This window comes from Amblyomma americanum, chromosome 1 (assembly GCF_052857255.1).
Source record: "Amblyomma americanum isolate KBUSLIRL-KWMA chromosome 1, ASM5285725v1, whole genome shotgun sequence".
NCBI lineage: Eukaryota > Metazoa > Arthropoda > Arachnida > Ixodida > Ixodidae > Amblyomma > Amblyomma americanum.
The window spans coordinates 3,537,124-3,562,507 of NC_135497.1; the positions used below are offsets into that span (position 1 = coordinate 3,537,124).

The following is a 25,384-nucleotide window of genomic DNA, read 5'->3' on the forward strand; positions in this document are numbered from 1 at the left end:
CCACTCACCACTCTGATTCCAAGCTACATGCTTTGTATGTATGCAATACATACCATGCGTAAAAGAAGCTCTTGTGCGTCATACTTATGTGAACACTGTGGGCAGAAGCTATACGAAAATATTTACAGAAAGTGCAGGATTACAGTACAGATTATTTTCGTTGTAGCTCCGATATCTTCCGTGTGAACGCAGGAAGTCTGCATGCACATTACGGAACCTTCGTTAAGAACACGGCAGAAGCATCCGTTGCCAAAAAACAATTTTGCTTTCGTGATTACCATGACTGAACTTTTCATTACTAAGTATACAACAATTGTGATACGGAATCTCTGATTCTGACATTTAGTCCGTAGCTCATGTAACGAAAAACCCTTAGGCGACGCATTACCGGCAGGTTTGTTTGTACAGCCCGGTTTGTGAAGAGATATAGCACCAACTAGCTCAAACAAAAGCCTTGCTGGAACACGTCTTGTCTGTTGCGTGTTCTCGTCCTTGTTTTTTAGTGCCGTTTTATCCCTTTAGCTGTGCCTCCGCAGGTTTTGTCTCCGCTTGCCTTTATTTTCTCCATCAATTTCAGGGCTCTGGGTTTCCTACCGAATCAAAAGTTTACATTCAAAATAAAGATGCTGGAAGCTCGTTTCTTACTAGGACAAAAATATGTTACATCCAATAACAGCGGCATCTCTCCTTCAAGAGTATAAGTGCATAGGAGTGATGTTGCCTCATCAGGGGTAGTTTATTTTTAAATTTTGACTTCGATGTCGTCTACCTAATTTGGTGAGGGGATTGCTCCGTGTTTCTTGCTTTTCAGGAATAGATGCCTTGCCCCTTGGTCTACTGCAGAAAGCCGTGGGCGCATTTCGGTGACATCCCAGTGACGTATTTATGGCCGCCAGTGGCTCTGCGGCAACGTTCTAGACACATCCTTACACACGCGTTGTGACCAGCTAGCCAGCTAGAACCTTGACCCAAAGACAATCAGTGATCAATAGTAATCCCTGCTGTCTGGGGCGCTAATTGTTTTTCAACCACAGTCGACGGGCTCTCCAAGCGTCGACAGCTTTGAATGCTATAGATCCGCCGTCGCCTTGGGAGCCAGAGCATGCAATGATTAGGGAATCGGGGAATTCAAGGCTCCGAGTGCGTCCTACGCTTCCGTTCATGTGGCTGCCTATATAAGCTCCCATCTCGGCACGTTGCACAGCAATCTTCCTGTCGTCTTCTGCCGAATGCATCATGGAACTAAAGCCGGGTAAGAGTGGGGATGTGGCTTTGGGTGATGAGCTTGGTGCCATCTGTATTGCTGACTTCACCGCATTAGTCGTGTAGTGGGCGCATGCAAATTCACTGTTCGTAGAGAGAAAACAGGCAGTTTTTCACAAGTGCACATTACTCATGTGTGCACTCCATTCTTTCCCGAGACAGTCTGGTACCTCCATGTGGTGGTGTTTAGATAAAACAGATGCTGTGAAATGCTAGGACTTCAAACTTTTGAAGCTATTGTGGAGACGCGTGATTCGCGCGCAAAGGTTCGGCAAGATTTCAGAAACTAGGTCGAGCCATAAAAAAAGTATCCATCCGCGTCGTCAACTGCACGCCGACAGTGTTGGCTTCATGAGGGTCACTAAAACGATGTGCTTTCATGGCCGCGAAGCATCCAAATCGATCCAATGCAAGCGCTTTTCCTTCATGCATGGCACTGTGCCCCTCACGTGCACCTTTAACAGGGTGGGCTCAAGTTCACAGCTGCTTTCCTTTAAAACAAAGATACGGTTGTGCTTTGTTTCTCGACCGCAATAGCTACGTATGCTGAAGAACCCTTTCTTTATTCACTTATGACGCGATGCTGGTCGGCGGAAGAGTAGTGGGTGTGGGTATACAAGGGGTACCCTTGTGTATCCCTCGTGTGCCCAAAGGGTCATTCAAAAACATTCCAGATCGCTTTCGAAAAGTGATTTATTTTTGTGCAGCTGAATAAGTTTTTAGGTGTGGAAGTCCAGTAAGAAGATCCGATAAAAGAGTGAACATTTATTGGTTTTGCTCGAAAACCTTGCAATATGGTGCGGTGCGAACTCGTAGGGAAGCAACATGCTTAATGAATTCGCAATCATCCACGTTTGCTTCGATAAATTTAAATGCAAATTTTTATGCATTATGTCGTAGCGTTTGCAACTTTTCTAATCCGTCGACGCCCCAACATAACTGTAGTCGATATGTGCGGTGTTTAAAATTAGACTTTCATCAAGTTTAAAAAAAACCACTACTTGAAATCGTTTTTTCTTTTGCACGTCGGTTAATCGAGTAGATTGACAACCACTGGGAGGGTAAATGTTGCCATCAGTTACATAGTTAATTACTTAGTCAAATAAGAAAACTGTAGTCTCTGCAGTTGAAATGCACGTTTAAGTTGCAATCTTCGAGGCAGTCGCGTTACTAATCCATTTAGTAGATTTCTCGTAGCACGACCGTGTGCTGAAATATCAACCTCGAATCTGCGCACTCAATCAGCATGATTTGCACTAAACCCGGTCACATGCAGCGCAAAACTCTTCCCTTGTATGAAATACATCGCGGCTGCTGAAAGTATTTCCTCTGGTTCCTGGAACAGCTATCCACTTACCCTTTGCGCTGGCTGACGAAACGCCGCGCGCAGCGGCTGTTCGCGTCGTACAGAAATTTTGCTCCGATCGTCGTAGCCTTGTTGGATGCGCAAAGATTGGATAGTACACTCGGAAGAAAATAGCCCTGAACGCCGGCAGGCTGCATGAATTTCACAAATAAAATATCCTAGGAATACGGCCGCGTCTAAGTTACCGATGTAATCATGCGCCTTACCGCGGTGGTTAAAAAGTTCAATAGTTGGTTTTAGTCAATAAGTGGGTTGACGGTGGCGACAATCCTCTCTCTTTGTAGCTGCAAACTGGAACAACCTTCTTGCGGAAACTACATTCGTGCGTTGTTCATTAGAACAAAAAAAAAACACAACAACAACCACGAAAGCCTAATTTTGACCACACTGTATTCACGGGGTAGCAATTGGGTATAATTGCTTTCTTTATCTGTTTTCGATAACTTTTTTTATTAATAATAGCGACATGCTGATTAAGGTCCATGTTTCCGGGATAGCCATTTCATATTCGGCTGTCGGTAGAATAAATGCTGCCCTATTCTTTCCCACTATTCGCGTTCAGAGGATAGCAGTAATCTGCGACCCAATGCTGAGCATAAGATGAGTCCATCAGGCACGGAAGTTATTTAAATTCTTCAAACGAAACGGGCAGAAAGGCTGTTGCCCTTCACGGGGAACTACGTGCCGTCTCGAATGGTGCAAACACGGCAGTGTGTCGTCGCTGTTCGGTTGATATTCCACAAGCCGCCAACTTGCAATGGGCTATCGGTTCAACTCCGTGCTGTCGTCCACTTCAGCGTGCGTTTCAGCAACCGGCATCCAAGAAGTACGGCTCCGCTTATGGCAAAATGAGGTAGTTTCCTCCTGGAGCCGCTGTATCAACTCAACGGCCGAACACCCTAGAATTCTACATGACGGGCTGGGGATCGTAGTAGTTGACCGCTAGCGGAGGCCGTTCTAATGTGCTGGTTAGCCGCGTCTTATAGCGACAGCTGCTTATGGCGAACTCGAGCTGTCTGTCTCGGCTCGTCCGTGACCACCGTCAGAGGAGCGAAACAGGGGGAGATGTCATGGCGCTTCATAAGAACATCACAAGTGTCACAGACGTAGCGGATAGAGTGGCGGTGAAAGCAGTGCCATGGCGGAAGTGGAATAGAACGATTGGGACGTGGAGTGCAAGTACATGCTTGGAAAGCACGGCGTCTGAGGGTTAGAAGCGATCGCGGAAACTATGTGGCGCTGATGAAAAACATGAGGCTAAATAAAATCGATTAAGCATTTCGCTCAACGAGCCAGCTCTGATATTCGTCGCGTTAGGGTACGGGTGTAGGGTTCAATTTTTTTTTCTACGCGCTGCATTCCAGACAGCGGGACGACTGGGCCTGCTGCCGTAGCTAATGATATCTGCGATCCGTATAAAAAATTGAAACCGCATGGTACTCGTTAATTTATTTCGCAGTTTCCAACTACGAACGTTTTCTCTAAGCTGTGGTTTTGTTTTCATTTTATTACTCTCAAGGCCGGTCAGGCGTTACAGAGAGGAGTAGGCAAAAAATATATAAATACAAAGAAACAAACAAATAAACAGTTTACAATTCATAAGCATTAACAGTATCCTTGAATTTCTGAGAATCATTGATGACGACGACGGTGGAGAGCAGGTGATTCCAGTCCGAGGCTGTTCTGGGGACGAAGGAATTTAGATATTGGACAGTCCTGCACTGTGGAATGTGCACCTTTAGTTGATGATCTCTGCGGGACGATATGTGCACCGGAGGATTAAACAAGGACTGCTTTAAGGTTTCGTTGCCGTAATATATTTTATGAAATGTGCAGAGGCGCGAAATGCGGCGCCGTATGGCAAGATCCGGAAGATTAAGCGTTCTTTTCATTTCATTTCTGCGTATTTGGTGGTGCATTTAAGAGAGAGGGCGGGTGCGTCCTCCTGGTGGTGGTGGAAACATTTGTTGCCAAATACCGAGGGGGGCAAACCCCCTAACATGGCACGAGGCAACCCTTAGGGGGCTGCCATTACAGGGCAAAGGACAGCCCTTGGAGGGCTATCCGCTTCAGGGCGTCGGTAATTATCCGGCGCTGGTCAGCAGCAGCGGAGCTGGCCAGGAGAGTCTCCCAGTGTGACTCCGCCGTGGTGGGGGATGGAGGGTGTGGGAAGGCAGGACATGTGAGGAGGACATGAAGGAAGTCTCCCGGTTTCCCGCAGAGCTTACAAGAAGAAAGGAATTGATCGGGGTAGCGGGCATGAAGGAGAATCGGGTAGGAAGCAGTTCGGGTCTGGAGTCGGCGCCAGTGGGAGGCCTGGATTAAGGTTAGGGAGGGAGCCGGCGGTGCGTAAACGCGCCTGGTATCTCGATAGTAGGCAAGAATATCTTTGAACGTAAGCAGTCGCTCTCGGGATGGCGGAGGAGGTCCAACTCCGGCCCGGAAAGTGAGACCTCGGGCGAGGGAGTGGACCTCCTCGTTACCCGGGAGGCCTGCGTGTGCGGGGGTCCAGATAAGGGTTACGGGGTGGGTGGGGTGCCAGAAGCGTAGAATTCGAGCCGCGGTGCGGGATATCAGGCCTTTGGAGAAATTGCAAAGGGCGGATTTTTAGTCGGAGATAATTTTGGTGGCAGAGGTGGAGGCAAGAGCGAGTGCAATGGCCGCTTCCTCTGCAATTTCTGATGAGTCTGTGGTGACGGATCCTGATGCGATTAGTCGGGCCTGAGAATTAGCGACGGCGAGAACCATGCGGGAGCCCGACGTGTACGCTGCCGCGTCCACGTAGGCTACCTCGGGACTGTTGCCGTAGAGCTTGTGCAGGGCATTGGCGCGGGCTGCCTTGCGTTCTCCGTCGTGCTCGGGGTGCATGTTCTTAGGGATTGGAAGGATGATGAGATGGGAGCGTAGGTCTGGAGGTATGGGAACCCGCTCGGTAGGATGGGTGATCGGGGTGATGCCTAGCTGACAGAGTAGAGTGCAGCCTGCCGCGGTACTCGACAGGCGAGTCAGCTGTGCTGTTAGGGTGGCTTCTGCCAGCTCCTCAAACGTGTTGTGGGTACCGAGGTTGAGCAGCCGGGTAGTAGAGGTGCTGGGGGGTAGGCGGAGGGCAACCTTCGTGCAGCTCCTGAGGAGCGCGTTGATGCGGTCCCGCTCCTTCTGCGTTAGGGGGAGGTAGGGGAATGAGTACGCCGTGCGGCTCGTGATGTAGGCTTGGGTGAGGTGGAGAGTGTTCCGCTCTCGCAGACCCGCGCGCCGGTTCGCCACGCGCCGAATGAGACGGGTGGCTTGCTGGGCTTGGGTCTGGAGAGTTTGGATGGCGTTGCCATGCGCGCCGTGGGAGTGAAGGATGAGGCCCAGGATGCGAAGCTTGGAGACAAGGGGAATGGGGTGGTTTCCTAGAGTGAGTGAGATGGGAGGGTTGGCGGGGTCGTGCGGCCTGGGGCGGTAGAAGAAGAGTTCTGATTTAGAAGGGGAGCAGGTTAGGCCGCGCGCGCGAGAGTATGAGTCGATGATGTTGAGGGCCGACTGTAGGTTGTGTTCCATGTCGTCCTCCTGTTCTGACCTAGCGGGAGTAAAACGTAAAAAACAAGGAAAATACAGCTTTTTTCTCGAAGAAGGAATTCCAAAAAATGCCCCCCGTTAATCGGACTATCGGACTCCTCCCGATCATTCCATTGAGGAGTCATTAACCTATCCTCCCCTGGCACTCCGGCTTTGGAAAATGGCCGCGGATCTAGTTCTAATGGAGTCATGCGAACTTACAACGGTCGCAGATATGAGGAAGACTCGCTTGTTGCAAACAAGAACGGTGCTGCCGTCGAAATATGCGTCAGAGAAATAGAAATTGGTCGCAGATAATACGAACAACTTAGACCAAGAAAAAACTCGCGCTACAAGCAAGCGCTGATATTGAACAACCAAAGAAATAATTCGAAAAGGCGGCATTGAAACGGTTGGTAACCGCTGGTCAAGCGCATGCCGATGGCTCACAGAGTTTGTGCGCCTCCTGCTAGGCAAGGCATCCCAAGTGGAGAGAAGCGCGGTATCGTCGAAAGCGAAGCTACTGCGCATGGTCGTGGACCTAACTTTTTAGTGGTTTCCTGGCCACAGTAGCAAGGCTGTATGTGTAGTTGCCCAGCGATCTGATTAATGTGGTCTACCTGCGGTCATCAGCGGTGGATGTTTCAAGTAGGACGCTCTGGTGGGCTAGTTTGTTGATTTGAAGCGCACGACTAAATCTCCGCAAAGAGTACGAGACGAAAGGTACACATAAGCACCGTCAAGGCGCAGACTTTCAACAGATTTTGTTTACGAAAACAGGTGGCTCATAAGGCCTATGAACAGAACAAGAGATACGCTAGCGCCGAAAAGGCTCAATATATTGACAACACCACTAAAAAAAGGCCGCCACCGTGTGGAAGACGTTGAAGTAACGAACATTAGCTGTTTGGTTTACTCGATGAAGAACGCGTGAACGCGTCGCTCGTGTTGAGAGACGGAATGTAATACCTTTTGAATAGGGGTGGATTGCCCCCATGCTAGGCTACGCGTGCACGCACGCCGCCTAGCGGGACGATCGCTGCCGAGCGCCATCTATCAGAGAAATTACGATGCACGTCTATCAATTGTCGAATTGCATTACCTCAAGATACGTCCTAAACGGAATTTGCTTCGTTTGGCGGGGGTCAAGGTGGGCCTAGAATTCGGCTTGCGGTGTCGGAGTTTATATATAGCGGAACGAATGTATACATGTATAGCGGTCCCGTAACGGGACAGTTATCCTACACGTTTTAGGATATTTTTTGGTGAGGGGGGAAAAAGAGATGAGAGTGCGCAACCAATTTTAATAGCCGCCATATTGAATTTAAGAAACCGAAACTATGCCGCCATTTCGTCCCCTGACGTCATATTCACATAGTTCCACTTCTATCCATCATATTGGACCGTGACGTCATTATTAGCACGAAGCAGGTGGTTCTTTCGACAATGCTGCTGTAGATGGCACTACAAGTCTCAGTGAGAGATGCGCTGTTTTCTAGTTGCAGCCACATAAGGCGCTTTGATCTCAGTTTGGCAGGAAACCTCACGAAATCTCGAAACGTGATGAGTAGTTGCTGCCACCGATGGCAATGTGAGCAGGGGTTGTAGCAGACCCCACGAAATGTCGAAACGTGATGAGCAAGAGCTCACGCTCTTAAAAGGGCACAGGTGTATCAGAGCCGGTGGGAAACCGGAACATGCCCTTCTAAAAATTCGATTTCTTGTCTCGATAGCGATATCGAGGGAGAGCTGATGCTTTCGTCACCCCAATTGTTAATAAGGAACGCTTCGATGACCTCCGTTTCCTTTTTGCTGCTTGCCTTAGAGAGGAGCGTGGTCTTGTCCGTAAGGTACGCAGTAGCGTCTGTCGCAACTCTTGAAATGTAGTGGTAGATTGCTAGCCTTACTGGTGCGCATTGATTTTCTATGCTCCAAGGATCGCACATTGAGGCACGGGCTGGTTTGGGCGATGTACACCCGCCCGCAAGGTAGAGGCATCTGATAGATAACCATGGAGGCACATATGGTGATCTTGGTCTGATGGTCTGTTTTGCAGATGCTGCTCTGCTTTCTTTCTTTCTTTCTTTCTTTCTTTCTTTCTTTCTTTCTTTCTTTCTTTCTTTCTTTCTTTCTTTCTTTCTTTCTTTCTTTCTTTCTTTCTTTCTTTCTTTCCTTCTTTCTTTCTTTCTTTCGTTCTTTCTTTCTTTCTTCCTTCCTTCCTTCCTTCCTTCCTTCCTTCCTTCCTTCCTTCCTTCCTTCCTTTCTTTCTTTCTTTCTTTCTTTCTTTCTTTCTTCCTATCTTTCTTTCTTTCTTTCTTTCTTTCTTTCGTTCTTTCTTTCTTTCTTTCTTTCTTTCTTCCTTTCTTTCCATCGTTTCTTCTTTCTTTCTTTCTTTCTTTCATTTTTCTTCCTTTATTAGTTTCTTTCTCTTCTCTTTCTTTCATTCTTCCTTTATTTTTTGAAGTGGTTACTTGAAGTGTCCTTTAAAGTGCTGCTCTCATTGCGTTCAGCCTTTTCGACGCTAGTGCACCTCTTGTTATGTTCATAAGCCTTATAAGCCAGTAATATGCGTAATAAGGAGAAGGAAGACAGGACGGTGCGCTCCGTCCTGTCTTCCCTGTCCTTATTGTTTCGTCTTTGTGCGCGCACAAAAAAAAGAATTCTGAGCCTTATAAGCCACGTGTTTTAATAATTAAAATGAGCTGGAAGGCTGCGCCTTGTCTCTGCTTATGTGTGCCTTTCGTCCCGATCTCTTTGCGCAGTTTTACTCGTTCGGTTCGGATGTTGCTATCTTTCGGCCTTATAGCAGATTACTGGCAGCAAGGTTATCGGCGAGTTTTAAGAAATAAACGCCACTTTTGGTGGACATAGTATTTTTGGCTTTAATAAGGGGAGTCCACTTACCATGAACACCGCATGCAACGAACACAATACGTGTGACAGTCAGGTTCGTTATAAGTGGGTTCGAGTCCAAGCATTTCGGCGGCCAGATTCAACGGTGTTGGGGAAATGTGTATGTATGCTCAGTTTGATAGATTTTCCATAATACACGAAATCCTGCAGCCGCTCTGCTGCTGCTGCTGCTGCTGCTGTCACCCGGGACGAGGCCGCAGGAGATGCGCGTGGAGTCTGGCCAGGCGCTTGCCGCGTGCCGCGACACGCACGGCCGGCTGCCCAGTGGCGCCCTCAGCTACGACTACACCAAGGCTCTGCTTGCGCGCCTCGAGGCCTGCGTGGTCTTCAACCGGCGCTTCATGACCGAGGTAGGGTTCTGACGGAGGAAAAATATGCCAGCCCTCCAAGTTCCCCTTCCGTGGTTACGTGCCAAACCGCCATTCAACCGTGTCTCTCACAGTTTCTTTTGTTCTTGTTTCACTTCTTCCCTGCTTTCGCGCTGTTCACTTTGCTTTCCTTTTCTACGTCTCTTAAGGCATGGTATCTGCTACTGTTTTTGCTCTTGTATACAGTGTTACCTCTATTTCTTTGTTATGCGAAATTATTTGGAAATATATGCTTTATTATTTAAGGTATTTTTGGCTTTCTCCATCCTGCAATACACTAGTGGTGAAGGAAGACGTTTCCCTCTATCCTGGCTTTAGCCTACATTATGTCTATCGGTTCACTTTGGCTGTGAGTTTGTCTCACGCTTTTTGAGCGACACGGACTTTGTCTCGCGTTTGTGATGTCAGAAAGTGTGCCTTTTTTTTAAAGTAGTTTTTCATCTGCCTCCTCCCATCATCATCGTCCCCCATCGTGACCTTCTTTTATCTCCTCTTCCCGTCCCCCAGAGCAGAGTAGCAGGCCAGATATTTATTTTTCAGGCCAACCTCTCTGCCTTTTCCTATCAATAAACCCTCTCTCTCTCTCTCTTATTTCCAAAGTTTTTTCTTTTATTATTCAATAAATTACTGTTTTGTGAAATAATTTATTTTCTGATCTTCTAACTTTGTAAAAAAAAAACCTGCACCAGACGGCTGCTCGGGGAGGAATTCGCAAAGCCTTAAAACACCATACTGCCCAGAAAACCAGGGCTCCTTTCCAGCCATTCTGAGTGCCCGTTTAATGTTCAGGTTGCCTATTGCTTCGTATAACCAGTATAAATGATCCCTAAATGAATGAGCCAGGAAGGCAACTCTTTCAGAGGTTCAACTATGAATTAGATTCAAAGTGCAAACAGGGAACGTTAACATACCGTGCCGATGCTGTGCTTGGGCACGTTAGAATGGACATTCCCTCGCCCCGTCTTCACCAGAGAGGTGTTGTTCGAAATGAGGCTCGGGATCAGCAGCCGAACGCCGCAGCCACTGAGCCACCACACATATGATAAGCTTTTTATTGGTCATGGTTTGAAATTGTTATCAATTCTACCAAAGCGATGCGACCACCTCTTCTCAACACCTCTTACCGGCCACGTCTCGTCTAACATTAGCTTCCGTGAAGCAGCACGATTTCCATATCAGCGATGTTTCTTGTGCTTGACACGATCAGCCATAAAGGATTACAATTCACTAAGTGAGAATCATTCCACTTCCAACGATCTACCTACACCATCGAACATACTGAGTGGACGAAATATTAAATGAAAACAGTGGTAGGGCAGCTTATTATAACTTTTGCACAGTGATAACCTGCAGCCTTTAGCGCTTGCACGAGAATTCTGTATATCTAGAAAGTTAATGCGTTCCTATAAATCCTTGCATTCCCAACCGGCTTTGTAATCGATTTTATGTTGTATGTACTGGTTTTTGCTCTGTTCGCTATATTCTTCTTTTGCAATGTACTTGTCACATGTAAAAATTGCACATGTAAAAACCTGACCTTTTGGGAAGAAGGGAAAATACAGCATTTAGGTTTTTGGTTTATGGTGTTTTAATGTCCCAAAGCGACTCAGGCTCTGAGAGACGCCATAGTGAAGGGCTCCGAAAATTTCGACCACTAGGGGTTCTTTAGCGTGCACTAACATCGCACAGTAAACGGGCCTGTAGCATTTGGCCTCCATCGAAATGCAACCACCGCGGCCGGGATCGAACCCACGTCTTTCGGGTGAGCAGCCGAGTGCCATTACCACTGAGCAAACGCTGCGGCCTAAACTAGAACCTTTAACATAAATCTAATATAATTCAACTTACTCACGAAGGCCGTCTCCTGCACTGGAGAATGCTGCACAAAAAATTGAACGAACCGAAAGAGTTCATAATGGGAACAATTTTCTTAAAAACTTTTCAAGGTATGTAATGTCTTCATCAAGCGAACTCTGATCCCCTTCCAACTACTCTCAAGGAGGGCACTACTACTTACTCAAGGCGTGCCGAAGAATAGTTTGTCGACTCAGTTTTCATCTGGCACCCAACATAAATTCTTTCGTCACCTGTGTCGGCATACGTTTTTCTTCACCTAACATCACCAAACCTTCTTGAAGCACTAAAAGAAGGAAAAAGAAACTGGTTATGGTGAAAGCTGCCGCCCTGCCCCAGAACGAGAGCTGCCGGACAAACTAGGTGGTCAGATTTTACTTGGGTGACCGTTTCCGTATTGGGTTAAGTTTACGCGCTCATGACTGCAGATAAGTTGAGTGCGGGCTAAAAGCATACTTCGAATTGAGTTCTGAACTCCGGTTGGAAATACAACTGTGCAACAAAACTGCGAGACTGCGCTCTAGCTCAACCACGCCTTTGGAGGCCCGCCTTGCACGTGAGGCCTGGAATACTGCAGTGCGGGAACGCAATGGCAATATGCGAAACTTCATCACGCTTCGCACTTATCACACATGCTACAAATAGGCCAATTAAATCGGTAGCGTGCGCAGGATGAGCGCGCTCTTTTCATCTGGTCCTCCGCAATGCGGACGCTAAAACGTGCTTTGCGTAGCCTCCGTGATGCCAGCAATATGAGACGACGATGTCAGTCTCGGGACTCTGTCCTGTGTTTACTCTTCCTGGCTTTACGGCATAATTGCTTGAAATACACTTGCATTTAATATACCTAGACAGCCCCCCAAAGTGTATGCCGTAATTCATTGCTATATATGTTCTATCCTACCGTGCAGAACCTGCCCATTGAGCTGTCCGAGCTTAGGGTCTCGCCCAAGATCCAGGTGCCGCCATCTAGTGAACTGAAGGTGAGTGTCAGCTTATCCGGAGAAGAATGGTCGTGATGTGCCATGCGGGAAAGAATTGCTGGCTGGCTGGTGTCTCGCGTGCAATGCGAAACCACTAATCCGGTGGGTACCTAGCGCAAGCGCTGGGTCCCGCGGCACTGCCCACTCATCGTCATCTACGTGACTGCGTGTCACGGGTACGTTCTCTCGTAGCCATTACAGAGCCCTTGTCTGGTCCCTCCGGTCTATCTGCGGCAGTATTGCGGCGTAGCAGCCTCGTTTTTTAAGTTGGTGGTTAGAGATGGGACAGATCTGCAGAATCGCTGCTGAAATGCATGAAATACAGACGAAGAATTAAATAAGCCATCATGTGTGTGCCTCCATTATGTGAAATTGCTGCAACTTTCAGGCAAAGTTTAAATTACAAAAAATCAACGGTATTCGTCTCTTGCAAACATTCTCTATAATTTCTAACTACACTAGAAAGGACAGCCCGTCTGTTGTCTATGTACACTATTCATGAGTCATAGCTACATCGCGAGTTGGAATCTTTCTCCAACGATTAAGCTGAATGGCCACGTATAATGGGCAAGAATATTATGTACTCCATCGTGCAGCTGTAAAGTCCACCTTGGTCAATTAAAAGTCCCGGTTACATATCTTCGTGTTCACAGTGGGCTTTTGTGAGAAACACAGTCTGGAAGTTTTTTTCTGATTCTTGAATGGATAAGATTAGCAGAGCAAGCACAGCAGCACTTCATTACCCTGTCCGAAAAGAGACATTCAACATTGAAGTGATCTGTGCATTAACCTGTCAAAGTAGTCCCCTTCATGTCTATACACAACTTCCAAAGATTTGTAAGGTCGATATAGCGAGCCCGAGTCACTTCCAGCACGCACGCGGGAAAAAGAGAAAAAATCTCTCCTGGGCATTGCCGAAGACAAGCGCGGCAGTAAGTGCATCCCAGCTCAGGGGCCAGGACTTCCTCCGCCCGCGACCTTACTGAAGCAGTGCGCCCGCGGACAGATATCCGAGAGAATTCTAGCGCTCTTGAAAAAAGAGGGAGGGGGGGGGAGAGTCATAGATTCGCGTGTGCTGCGACACCTGCTCTCTCTCCAACGCTCTGACCCGTCTGTGTAATTTTCGAACTAGGTTATTTAACAGCGCGCTGCATCATGTTATGCAGTTCGAGGTCAGGCTTCCCACATCGATGTAGACACGCCCCCGATTAGGGCAATCCGTGTAGAGCGAGGTTGGAGCTCCAGCGTACTACTGTGTAAGCTGTGGGTAGCTGAGTGGTTTTTGGTCAGGCTTTACGCAGCGATGTAAACCGACTCCGGCATTGGGCAAGTCGTGTGGAGCGAGCTTGGAGCTCGAGCATGCTTTAGTGTCAGCTCGAGCTCGAGCGTACTTTTCGTTCAGCTGTGCTAGCTGAGCGGTTTTTGGTCACGCTTCGCACAGTGATGTAGACGGGCTCCGGCTTTTGGGAAGCAGCGTAGAGCGAGCTTGGAGCTCGAGCGTACATTAGGATCAGCTGTCAGAGCTGAGTGGTTTTTGGTCAGCCTTCAAGCAGCGATGTAGATGGGCTCCAGCTCTTTGCAAGCCGTGTAGAGCGAGCTCGTCGCTCGAGCATACATTTGGATCAGCGGTGGTAGCTGAGTGGTTTTGGGTCAGGCTTCGCGCAGCGATGCAGGCAGGCCCGGCTTTCGACAAGCCGTGTAGAGCGAGGTGGGAGCTCAAGCATACGTTAGGATCAGCTGTCATAGCTGAGTGCATCTTGGTCATACTTCGCGCAGCGATGTAGATGGGCTCCGGATTTCGGCAAGCCGTGTAGAGCGTGCTTGGAGCCGAGCATAGTTATGTGGCAGCTCAGGTAGCTGGCTTGTTTTTGGTCAGGCTTCGCGCAGCGATAAAGACGGGCTCCGGCTTTCAGCAAGCAGTGTAGAGCGATCTTAGAGCTCGTGTGTACATTTGGGTGCGCTGTTGTAGCCGAGTGGAGTTTGGCCAGCTTTCGCACAGCGATGCAGACAGGCCCCGGTTTTCGGCAAGCCGTGTGAACTGAACTTGGAGCTCGAGCGTACTTTTGTGTGAGCTGTGGTAGCTGAGCGGTTTTTGGTCAGGCTCGACGCAGCAGTGCAGACGGGCTCCGGCTTTCGGCAAACCTTGTAGAGCGATTTTTGAGTTCGAGCGTACTTTTGGGCCAGCTGTGGTAACTGAGTGGTTTTGTAGCAAAAGCTACATTGGCCATGAACAAGCGGTTTTGCCATGCTCGCAATTCCACCGTGGTAGCACCGCAAAACGTGACCAACCACGTCAATGGCCACATGACCCGACGCGTGACGAACCACGTGACAACTAGCCCGACAACGAGACTAACCTGCACTGGCAATGAAGATTAACAAAGGCTAACCAAGCTGTGCCTTAGCTTTGGCTATGTATATCCTGGCATAGCCGAGCTAATCCACTGTCAATTTTATTGATTAGGCTTTGCGCAGTGATGAAGATTGTCTCCGGCTTTCGGCAAGCTGTGTAAAGCGAGCTGTCAGTGCACGCACCTTTGGTCAGCAGTGCTAGCTGAGTGGTTGTTGGTCGGGCTTCGCGCAGCGATGTAGACGGGACCCGGCTTTCGGCAAGCCATCTAAAGCGAGCTTGGAGCTCGAGAGCACTTTTATACATGCTGTGGTAGCTGAGTGGTTTTTGGACAGGATTAACGCAGCGATGTAGACGCGACCAAGGTTTCGGCAAGCCGTGTAGAGCGAGCTTGGCGCTCGAGCGTATTATTGTGTATGCTGTGGTAGCAGAGTGGTTTTTGGTCAGCCTTCGGGCAGCGATGTAAGCGGGCTCCGGGTTTTGCTTGGAGCTTGGAGCTCGAGCGTACATTTCGATGACCTGTGGTAGCTGAATGGTTTTTCATAAGGCTTCGCGCAGCGATACACACAGGCCCGGCTTTCGGCAAGGCGTGTAGAGCGAGTTTGGTGCTCGAGTGTACATTAGGATCAGCACTCGTAGCTAAGTGGTTTTTGGTCAGGCTGTAGACTGGCTCGGGGTTTTGGTACGCCGTGTAAAGCGAACTTGGAGCTCTTGCATACTTTTGGGTCACCGCTGTTAGCTGAGTGGTTTTTCGCCAGGCTTACCGAGGCGATGTAGACCGGACCCAGATTTCGGCAAGCCGTGTAGAGCGAGCTTACAGCTCGAGCGTACTTTTGTGTCAGCTGTAGCAGCTGATTGGTTTTTGGTCAGTCTTCGCACAGTGATGTAGACGGCCTCCGGCTTTTGGCAAGCCGTGTGCAGCGAGCTGGGATCCCGAGCGTGCTTTTATGTCAGCTGCAGCAGCTGATTGGTTTTTGTTCCGGTTCCGCACAACGATGTAGGCGCGCTCTGGGCTTCAGCAAGCCGTGTAGAGTTAGTTATCTTGGAGCTCGAGCATACTTTTGTGTCAGCTGAGGTAGCTCAGTGGTTCTTGGTCAGTCTTCACGAAGCGTTGTATACGGGCTCTGGCTTTTGGTAAACCGGGTACAGCGAGCTTGGATAATAATAATAATAATAATAATAAAAATATTACTTGGTTTGGGGGGAAACGAAATGGCGCAGTATCTATCTCATATATCGTTGGACACCTGAACCGCGCCGTGAGGGAAGGGATAAAGGAGTGAGTGAATGAAGAGAGAAGAAAGTTGTGCCGTAATGGAGGGCTCCGGAATAATTTCGACCATCTGGGGATCTTTAACGTGCACGGACATCGCACAGCACACGGGCGCCTTAGCGTTTTTCCTCCATAAAAACGCAGCCACCGCGATCGGGTTCGAAGCCGGGTATTCAGGATCAGTATTCGAGCGCCCTAACCATTGAGCCACCGCGGCGGGTCGAGCTTGGATCCCGAGCGTACTTTTGTGTCAGCTTTAGCAGCTGATTGGTTTATGGTCAGGCTTCGCACAGCGATGTAGACGGGCTCTGTGCTTTAGCAAGCCGTGTAGAGTGATCTTGGAGCGCGAGTATACTTGTGTCAGGTCAGGTAGCTCAGTGGTTTTTGTTCAGTCTCCACGCAGCGATGTACACGGTGTCCGGCCTTGGGCAAAACGTGTACCGCCAGATTGGAGCCCGAGCGTACTTTTGTGTCAGCTGTAGCAGCTGAGTGGTTGTTGGTCAGGCTTCGCGCGGCGATGTAGACGGGCTCCGGCTTTTAGCAAGCCGCGTACAGCGAGCTTGGATCCCGAGCGTGCTTTTGTATCAGCTGAAGCAGCTGAGTTGTTTTTGGTCAGGCTTCGCGCGGCAATATATACGAGCTCTGGCTTTTGGCAAGCCGTGTACAGCGAGCTTGGAGCCCGAGCGTGCTTTTGTGTCAGCTGTAGCAGCTGATTGGTTTTTGGACAGGCTTCGCGCGGCGATGTAGACGGGCTCCGGCTTTTGGCAAGCCGGTTACAGCGAGCTTGGAGCCCCGAGCGTGCTTTTGTGTCAGCTGTAACAGCTGATTGATTTTTGGTCAGGCTTCGCGCGTCTATGTAGACGGGCTCTGGGTTTCGGCAAGCCGTGTACAACGAGCTTGGAGCCCGAGCGTGCTTTTGTGTCAGCTGTAGCAGCTGAGTGGTTTTTGGACTGGCTCCGCGCGGCGATGTAGACGGGCCCCAGCTTTTGGCAAGCCGTGTACAGCGAGCTTGGAGCCCGAGCGTGCTTTTGTGTCAGCTGTAGCAGCTGAGTGGTTTTTGGTCAGTCTTCACGCACCGATGTAGGCGGGCTCCGGGTTTTGGCAAGCCGTGTACACTGAGCTTGGAGCCCGAGCCTGCTTTTTTGTCAGCTGTAGCAGCTGATTGGTTTTTGTTCAGGCTTCACGCAGCGATGTAGAAGGGCTCAGGGCTTCGGCAAGCCGTGTAGAGCGATCTTGGAGCTCGAGCATACGTTTGTGTCAGCTGAGGTAGTTCAGTGGTATTTGGTCAGTCTTCATGCAGCGATGTAGATGGGCTCTGGGTTTTTGCAAGCCGTGTACAGCGCGCTTGGAGCCCGAGCGTACTTTTGTGTCAGCTGTAGCAGCTAATTGGTTTTGGTTCAGGCTTCGCGCACCGATGTAGGCGGGCTCCGGGTTTTGGCAAGCCGTGTACACTGAGCTTGGAGCCCGAGCCTGCTTTTTTGTCAGCTGTAGCAGCTGATTGGTTTTTGTTCAGGCTTCACGCAGCGATGTAGAAGGGCTCAGGGCTTCGGCAAGTCGTGTAGAGCGATCTTGGAGCTCGAGCATACGTTTGTGTCAGCTGAGGTAGTTCAGTGGTATTTGGTCAGTCTTCATGCAGCGATGTAGACGGGCTCTGGGTTTTGGCAAGCCGTGTACAGCGCACTTGGAGCCCGAGCGTACTTTTGTGTCAGCTGTAGCAGCTAATTGGTTTTGGTTCAGGCTTCGCGCAGCGATGTAGGCGGGCTCGAGGTTTTGGAAAGGCGTGTACAATGAGCTTGGAGCCTGAGCCTGCTTTTATGTCAGCTGTAGCAGCTGAGTGGTTTTTGGTCAGTCTTCACGCACCGATGTAGGCGGGCTCCGGGTTTTGGCAAGCCGTGTACACTGAGCTTGGAGCCCGAGCCTGCTTTTGTGTCAGCTGTAGCAGCTGAGTGGTTTTTGGTCAGGCTTCTCGCGTCTATGTAGACGGGCTCCGCCTTTTGGCAAGCCGTGTACAGCGAGCTTGGAGCCCGAGCGTGCTTTTGTGGCAGCTGTAGCAGCTGAGTGGTTTTTGGACTGGCTCCGCGCGGCGATGTAGACGGGCCCCAGCTTTTGGCAAGCCGTGTACAGCGAGCTTGGATCCCGAGCGTGCTTTTGTGTCAGCTGAAGCAGCTGAGTGGTTTTTGGTCAGGCTTCGCGCGGCAATGTATAAGAGCTCCGGCTTTTGGCAAGCCGTGTACAGCGAGCTTGGAGCCCGAGCGTGCTTTTGTGTCAGCTGTAGCAGCTAATTGGTTTTTGTTCAGGCTTCGCGCAGCGATGTAGAAGGGCTTAGGGCTTCGGCAAGCCGTGTAGAGCGATCTTGGAGCTAGGGCATACTTATGTGTCAGCTGAGGTAGTTCAGTCGTTTTTGGTCAGTCTTCACGCAGCGATGTAACGGGCTCCGGCTTTTGGCAAGCCGTGTACAGCGAGCTTGGAGCCCGAGCGTGCTTTTGTGTCAGCTGTAGCAGCTAATTGGTTTTTGTTCAGGCTTCGCGCAGCGATGTAGAAGGGCTTAGGGCTTCGGCAAGCCGTGTAGAGCGATCTTGGAGCTAGGGCATACTTATGTGTCAGCTGAGGTAGTTCAGTCGTTTTTGGTCAGTCTTCACGCAGCGATGTAACGGGCTCCGGCTTTTGGCAAGCCGTGTACAGCGAGCTTGGAGCCCGAGCGTGCTTTTGTGTCAGCTGTAGCAGCTAATTGGTTTTTGTTCAGGCTTCGCGCAGCGATGTAGAAGGGCTTAGGGCTTCGGCAAGCCGTGTAGAGCGATCTTGGAGCTAGGGCATACTTATGTGTCAGCTGAGGTAGTTCAGTCGTTTTTGGTCAGTCTTCACGCAGCGATGTAACGGGCTCCGGCTTTTGGCAAGCCGTGTACAGCGAGCTTGGAGCCCGAGCGTGCTTTTGTGTCAGCTGTAGCAGCTAATTGGTTTTTGTTCAGGCTTCGCGCAGCGATGTAGAAGGGCTTAGGGCTTCGGCAAGCCGTGTAGAGCGATCTTGGAGCTAGGGCATACTTATGTGTCAGCTGAGGTAGTTCAGTCGTTTTTGGTCAGTCTTCACGCAGCGATGTAACGGGCTCCGGCTTTTGGCAAGCCGTGTACAGCGAGCTTGGAGCCCGAGCGTGCTTTTGTGTCAGCTGTAGCAGCTAATTGGTTTTTGTTCAGGCTTCGCGCAGCGATGTAGAAGGGCTTAGGGCTTCGGCAAGCCGTGTAGAGCGATCTTGGAGCTAGGGCATACTTATGTGTCAGCTGAGGTAGTTCAGTCGTTTTTGGTCAGTCTTCACGCAGCGATGTAACGGGCTCCGGCTTTTGGCAAGCCGTGTACAGCGAGCTTGGAGCCCGAGCGTGCTTTTGTGTCAGCTGTAGCAGCTAATTGGTTTTTGTTCAGGCTTCGCGCAGCGATGTAGAAGGGCTTAGGGCTTCGGCAAGCCGTGTAGAGCGATCTTGGAGCTAGGGCATACTTATGTGTCAGCTGAGGTAGTTCAGTCGTTTTTGGTCAGTCTTCACGCAGCGATGTAACGGGCTCCGGCTTTTGGCAAGCCGTGTACAGCGAGCTTGGAGCCCGAGCGTGCTTTTGTGTCAGCTGTAGCAGCTAATTGGTTTTTGTTCAGGCTTCGCGCGGCGATGTAGAGGGGCTCCGGCTATTGGCAACCCCTGTACAGCGAGCTTTGAGACCGAGCGTACTCTTGTGTCAGCTCTAGCAGCTGAGTTGTTTTTGGTGAGGCTTCGCACAGCTATGTATACGGGCTCTGGGCTTCGGCAAGCAGGGTAGAAGCCGCGCAGCGGCGGGCTCCGGCGTTTGGGAAGCCGTGTGGAGCGAACTTTGCACTGGAGCCTGCATTTATTTTCCAAAAAGGGGGTGTCGCAGCGCTTTCGAGCGGCCCTTCTGGCTACTCGCCAGTGAGGAAGGAGGAAAGGGTCCGCTTTTCTGCGTCTCCACGGTGCGCCTCGCCAGCCAGGGAAGGGTACGGCAGTCCGAAACTCCCACAGCATTTGGATCATTTGGATCACACAGCCCAGACTTTCGACAAGCCGTGTAGAGCTAGTTTGTAGCTCGAGCGTAGATTAGGATCAGCTATCATAGCTGAGTGGTTTTTGGTCAGCCTTCGCGCAGCGATGTAGACTCGCTCCGGCTTCTGGGAAGCCGTTTAAAGCGAGGTTGGAGCTCGATCCTACTTTTGGCTCAGCTGTGCTAGCTGAGCAATTTTTGGTCAGGCTTCGCACAGCGACGGGCTCCGGTTTCTGGGAAGCCGTGTACAGCGAGTTTGAGCTCGAGCGTACATTTGGATCAGCTATGGCAGCTGAGTGGTTTTGGTCAGGCTTTGCGCATCAAATGCAGACGGGCTGTGGCTTCTGGGGAGCCGTGTAGAGCGAGGTTGAGGTCGAGCGTACATTTCCATCAGCTGTGGCAGCTGAGTTGTTTTTGGTCAGGCTTCGCACAGCGATGTAGATGGGCTCCGGCTTCTGGGAAGCCGTGTAGAGCGAGGTTGGAGCTCGAGTGTACATTTGGATAAGCTGTGGCAGCTGAGGGGTTTTTGGTCAGCCTTCGAGCAGCAATCTTGATGGGCTCCGGCTTTTGGCAAGCCGTGTAGAGCGAGATTGGAGGTCGAGCATGGATTAAGATCAGCTGTCGTAGCTGAGTGGTTTTTGGTCAGGTTTCGTGAAGCGATGCAGAGAGGTCCTGGCTTTGGGCAAGCCGTGTGGACTGGACTTGGAGCTCGAGCGTACTTATGTGTCAGCTGTGGTAGCTGAGCGGTTTTTGGTCAGGCTCCACGCTGGGATATAGACGGGCTCCGGCTTTCGGCAAACCGTGTAGAGCGGTCTTTGAGTTCGATCTTTGTGGTACTTCCGCGTTGAGTTAAAAAAAAAGGCGGGAGCGGGGCGTTTAAGCCGATTTAAATTATGGAAATTGGCGGCACAGGACAATAGTTTGATGTTTCTAAGAATTTTCGGAATACGTACATCGAGTTTCAACGGCAAAAAGACGAGTTCACATTCCTGTTTAGTGTACCTTTAAGCAGACGTAAGGTCAATCCTGTAATGTTTTATACTGCCGCACTCTACTCTCAACCCTCAGCTTACGCCCTCTGCGTACTCTCCAACAACCTACAACACACGACACCAGGCTCGATCAGGGCAAACACCTCGATAGAAGCCGAAGAAGCAGCCATCGCGCTAACGATATGATCTTCCACTGCCACTCTTACCCTGAGCGATTCCAAAACCGGCACTCAAAATTTCGCCCGCGCCGGAGTTTCCCCGCCTACCACTTGCGCCACCTGTCGGCCATCGCCGCACTTCTTGGTAGGACGAGGGCAGCTACCGCGGCTAGAGGTGCGGAAGAGCGGCCGAAAAAAAAAAAAAAACGCCAATACCGTCAGCATACCGCGCCGTTTGCAAGTCCTACACTGAAGAGGGTTGGGATAACGGCTTGTTTCCGTCGTGGCTGCGCGAATAAGAGCGCTGCAGTGATAAACTCTGACGCTCGGACGAGTACGGCAAATCCGCATGCGCTTTATTTGTTGGTTGCTTTGTCGCGCAAGCTTTGATTTGCTTAACGCAATACGGCTTCGCTACTCGTGGCGCATGCATATGGTAACATGTTTACTCACTGTGCAGTCCAGACGGCAAACCACGTTTGCTGGCCAGCGGTTGACGCCCAGGAAAGCAAGTATTTTGTCAGGGATGTGAAGCGACGTAATGCGCACCACCCTACATTGTTGACAATTTTCCCGGCAGCATATACAACCGCGAGGCTCCTACAATGTATCCTTAAGGATGGTTGAGAAGCATGAATACACTCTAAGAACAATTCACCGGGCAGGAGTTGCTCCATATTGTCATATATGGCTTCAATAGCACCCGGAGCGTTTTTTTCCTCCAGTCGCTTCGATATTAGTAGTTGCTTGCTTGCGTGCGCAGCACGAAAACTTTCATGCAGCATTTGTTTTAGGAAACATGCTAATTTCCAGCGATTACATAGCTTTATTCGTTTTACGTCGAGCATAGAAACATTTTTTTCTGTATTTAAATCTGCTGCTATAGGCTGTGCCTCACGATTACATCCCGCTTTGTTGAGTGCACTGATTTTTTATCGTAGCAGGTGCATTAACGGGGCAGGGGAGGCATGTTGATGCAATAGCAGACGTGGCGCTGCTAATGCCATCAGGCCGTGAATTTCGCATAACGCTGCGAGCGATACAGAGCAACTTGATTATCTTGTTTTCTCTGAATCACTTTTATTGCATTATACCGAATAAAAAAATTTTCTCATGCTGAGTAACTTTTTACACCTTAATATAGAGAGCATGTAGTCAGGCTTATAATTCTCCCACAGGTTGAGTTTTTTAGGGTGGCTTACCACCGTCGTAAATTATGGCATCGGTGTTTTAGTGGCGTCATGATTGCAGTGCCCTCAAAACAAGCTTTGAAGATGCACGAGATATATGATGCACCTGCGATACTCACGCATGCTGTTGATCTTGGAAGCGTAACGAGTGTGAACCTCCATGACACCCACGTAAAGGCGGTCATACACGATCATAAGCTATATTGTAGTACGCATGTATTAAGGAGCCAGGACAGACATTTGCTTCATGCCCAGCTATGTTTACATTGGTTCACTCCCACACAATGCTACATGTGTTGTAAATTGCGACGCTCGAAGTGCAACTAAAGTGGGCAAATTTTGGTCTTGTCATTATACTGGCTCAGTTTTTCGAAAGCGCTATAAACTAATGTTAAACAGGTTTACCGCGTATAGGGCGTCTAGAGCGCGAAAGCACACTTGGATTCCAAAAACTTGAAGCGCACGAACAGACGAGGGCGAAGAAAGAAGACGTGACATACACGAGCGCTTGTGTGTGTCACGTCTTCTTTATTCGTTCTCGTCCCTTTGTGCGCTTCAAGTTTTTGGAATCTTTCACCGACACGCCCAAACAACCACTTTGCCACACTTGGATGTTAACCACGAGCATTGCCACGAAGCTTGTTTTGCTTGAGAGCTTTTCTTTAGCGGCGTGCGCATAATTTGCTGTTCAAATGCCTCGCAGTTCGCTTGAAAACAGTAGCGGAAAAAAAATACCCAACAGGTGTTTTATATCACCAACCCTATTGCAGCATCAACAGCGGTATGCTTCCCGCAATGCAGTTACAGCACGGCCGGTATAGACGTTGGCAAGAAGCTGCGGCGCTCAAGCCGTGTTGCTAAAGTAATCTAGAAAAGCTCTTCCTCTTCGGAACAGTGAAGCTGGGACGGAAAGTCTACGAACGCAACCGAAAGCCGAGAAGCGAATGACCAAGCCAGGCACGCTCCAGCAGCTCGTCTGCTCCGTCCTACTGTGTGATTACTCATTTTGAAACCAGGTGGCGCTGGGTGCCAGAGAGAGCTCTGTGGAAAACAGGGATGCTGACGAAATCAGCACTGGGAACATACAAGATTTTTAAGCAGGAAATTTCCAAAGAAAATATCTATGATAATTGTAGGGGAAGCTCTTTGTTGCCAGGATGGGAGTTTTGCGGACTAAGACATATAGAGTCAGGTACCACGAGATAGACACGTTGTGCGTTGCGTGCGGAGAGGAGGAGGAAACGGCTGAACACTTGATACCTTTCTCTAAAGGGCTTCACCCTACAGTGGAAAGCAGCGGGGCTGATTTATCCAAGGCATTGGGGTTTAAGGACAGTGAAGGGAAAGTAGATAAGCGGGTAGAAGTAACCAAGCGAAGGTTATCTGATTGGTGGCTAAAATCAAGAGAAGAGTAAAATTTCATAAATCATGGCTAGGTGGCTTGAGCCACCACCCGATTTAAAGGGTTCAGCCGTATCCATCCATACATCCATCCATCCAGCGCGCGCCCTGGCTACGCAGGTCCCCTGAAAGGAAAGCGCGCAGTAGCTCTCGCGTCTCGAGGTCACAGATCTCGATATCTTTTACATTGCGCTTCCACATTTTGAGGATCCATTTTGCTGACACCTTTTCGCCGGCATAGCCTAGTAATGCTTTCGCATTATTAAGGTACTCAGAGAACTTCAGAACGGTTTGTAAAGCGGCAGGCACTTAGATGATGGCCCATTCGTGCTTATCCAAAGCATAGAAATAGCGAGGGCGGAAAACAAACTTCCTTCAAGCCGGGGCTCGTCTACCTCGCCTCGCGTAGCACGACCCAAATCAATATGATAATTCACAACTCTCACTTTTATAGGCTGGACAGGGGAGGAGGGGAATAACTTCAATGCGCACGTTAAATAGCGTGGTTACTGAACATCTGGAACTCAGGACAGCCGCCTGGTCACTGCCGCAGCCACCCGCGTACGGTGTTGCCCCTTCCTAGGCCGTTCGAGCATTCGGCAGTATATTAATTCTCGTCGCTCGGTGGCGCCACTAATATAGCCGGGAATGGAGGACACGCGTGCACGGTCCCGGTGATGAACCGCGTCTTCTCGGAGAAAGGAATACCACAAATCGCTCCCGTCACCTAACTGGCCGGGAAGAATGTGTCGCCACCGATAAGTAAAAGCGGATGTGGCTGCCATGGACACGCCCGAAAGGGCACACCATAGTTTCGTGCATTTTGTCTAAAAGCATGGACGCTGTTCACCACCAGTACACACTCCAATAACTTCAGTGACTCTCACGAGACGGCGCTGCTTTGCTAGCAACAACGTCGGCTAATGCAGCTGTGGTTGGCGCAGCGGCTTACAGAGGAGCAGGCGTTCTTGCGGATCTACCAGCTGCTCGTGGCATACGCCACGTTCGCCCAGCACGTGGCCAACACGACCCACGGGGTGGCCAGCTGCAGCGGCCACGCGACCAGCAAGCGCAGCAGCGCCGGCGCCGCCACGGCACTTCAGGCAGCCGCCAACAGCCAGCGGAACGCCGACCAGCTGCAGGTAACTAACTACATTTTCGAGATACATGTAAAAACAAATTTAAGGTTGCCTAGTTGCAAAAGATGCGCTGCGTGCCCAGCAGGGGTACTTGAGATGGGGCGCATCGGCGTAGATTCTGGCTGCCAGAACTTGTTGCTCAGCTAGTTGCTTTTGGTTCATTCTGAATTATTAGGGTGCAAGGACGGAGCGAAGGTAGAAAAACACAGGACGAGGCGCCCGTGCTTTCCTACAAAAAAAAAGGCGCCTTGTCCATTGTTTTTCTACCTTCGTCCTGTCTCTGCACCCTAAATAATTCAGAACGTTATGGCTGCAAGCTATCGCGTTTATTAATACTGCGTTAGCAGTGCAGCCCTCATTCGGCTTTGAATGTGAAGCCCGCAGCGTTCGGTAAAGTCAAACCTCCCCCAGCCACAACAGCGTCCTGAAGGTTTCCACCTACCACCCACCTCATTTCTCCTCCCGCACCGGAAGCCGACGCAGCATCTGGAACAAAAATAAATCAACCGTTCAACCTTCAGTATACCTTTCACTCGCCTTCACTGTGCGTAAGCCCATTCA

General features: G+C 49.9%; 1 protein-coding gene across 1 annotated transcript in view; it reads left to right on the forward strand.

The window, feature by feature from the left end:
- The first annotated feature begins 1,225 nt into the window (after positions 1-1,225).
- LOC144130154 (uncharacterized) overlaps positions 1,226-25,384 on the forward strand; it is a 109,045-nt gene continuing 84,886 nt past the window's right edge. The window contains exons 1-4 of the mRNA XM_077664164.1: positions 1,226-1,252; positions 9,233-9,432; positions 12,216-12,287; positions 24,629-24,826. Of these exons, the coding sequence (XP_077520290.1) occupies positions 1,237-1,252; positions 9,233-9,432; positions 12,216-12,287; positions 24,629-24,826 (486 nt within the window). The 5' untranslated portion in view covers positions 1,226-1,236. The remainder of the gene's footprint in view (positions 1,253-9,232; positions 9,433-12,215; positions 12,288-24,628; positions 24,827-25,384) is intronic.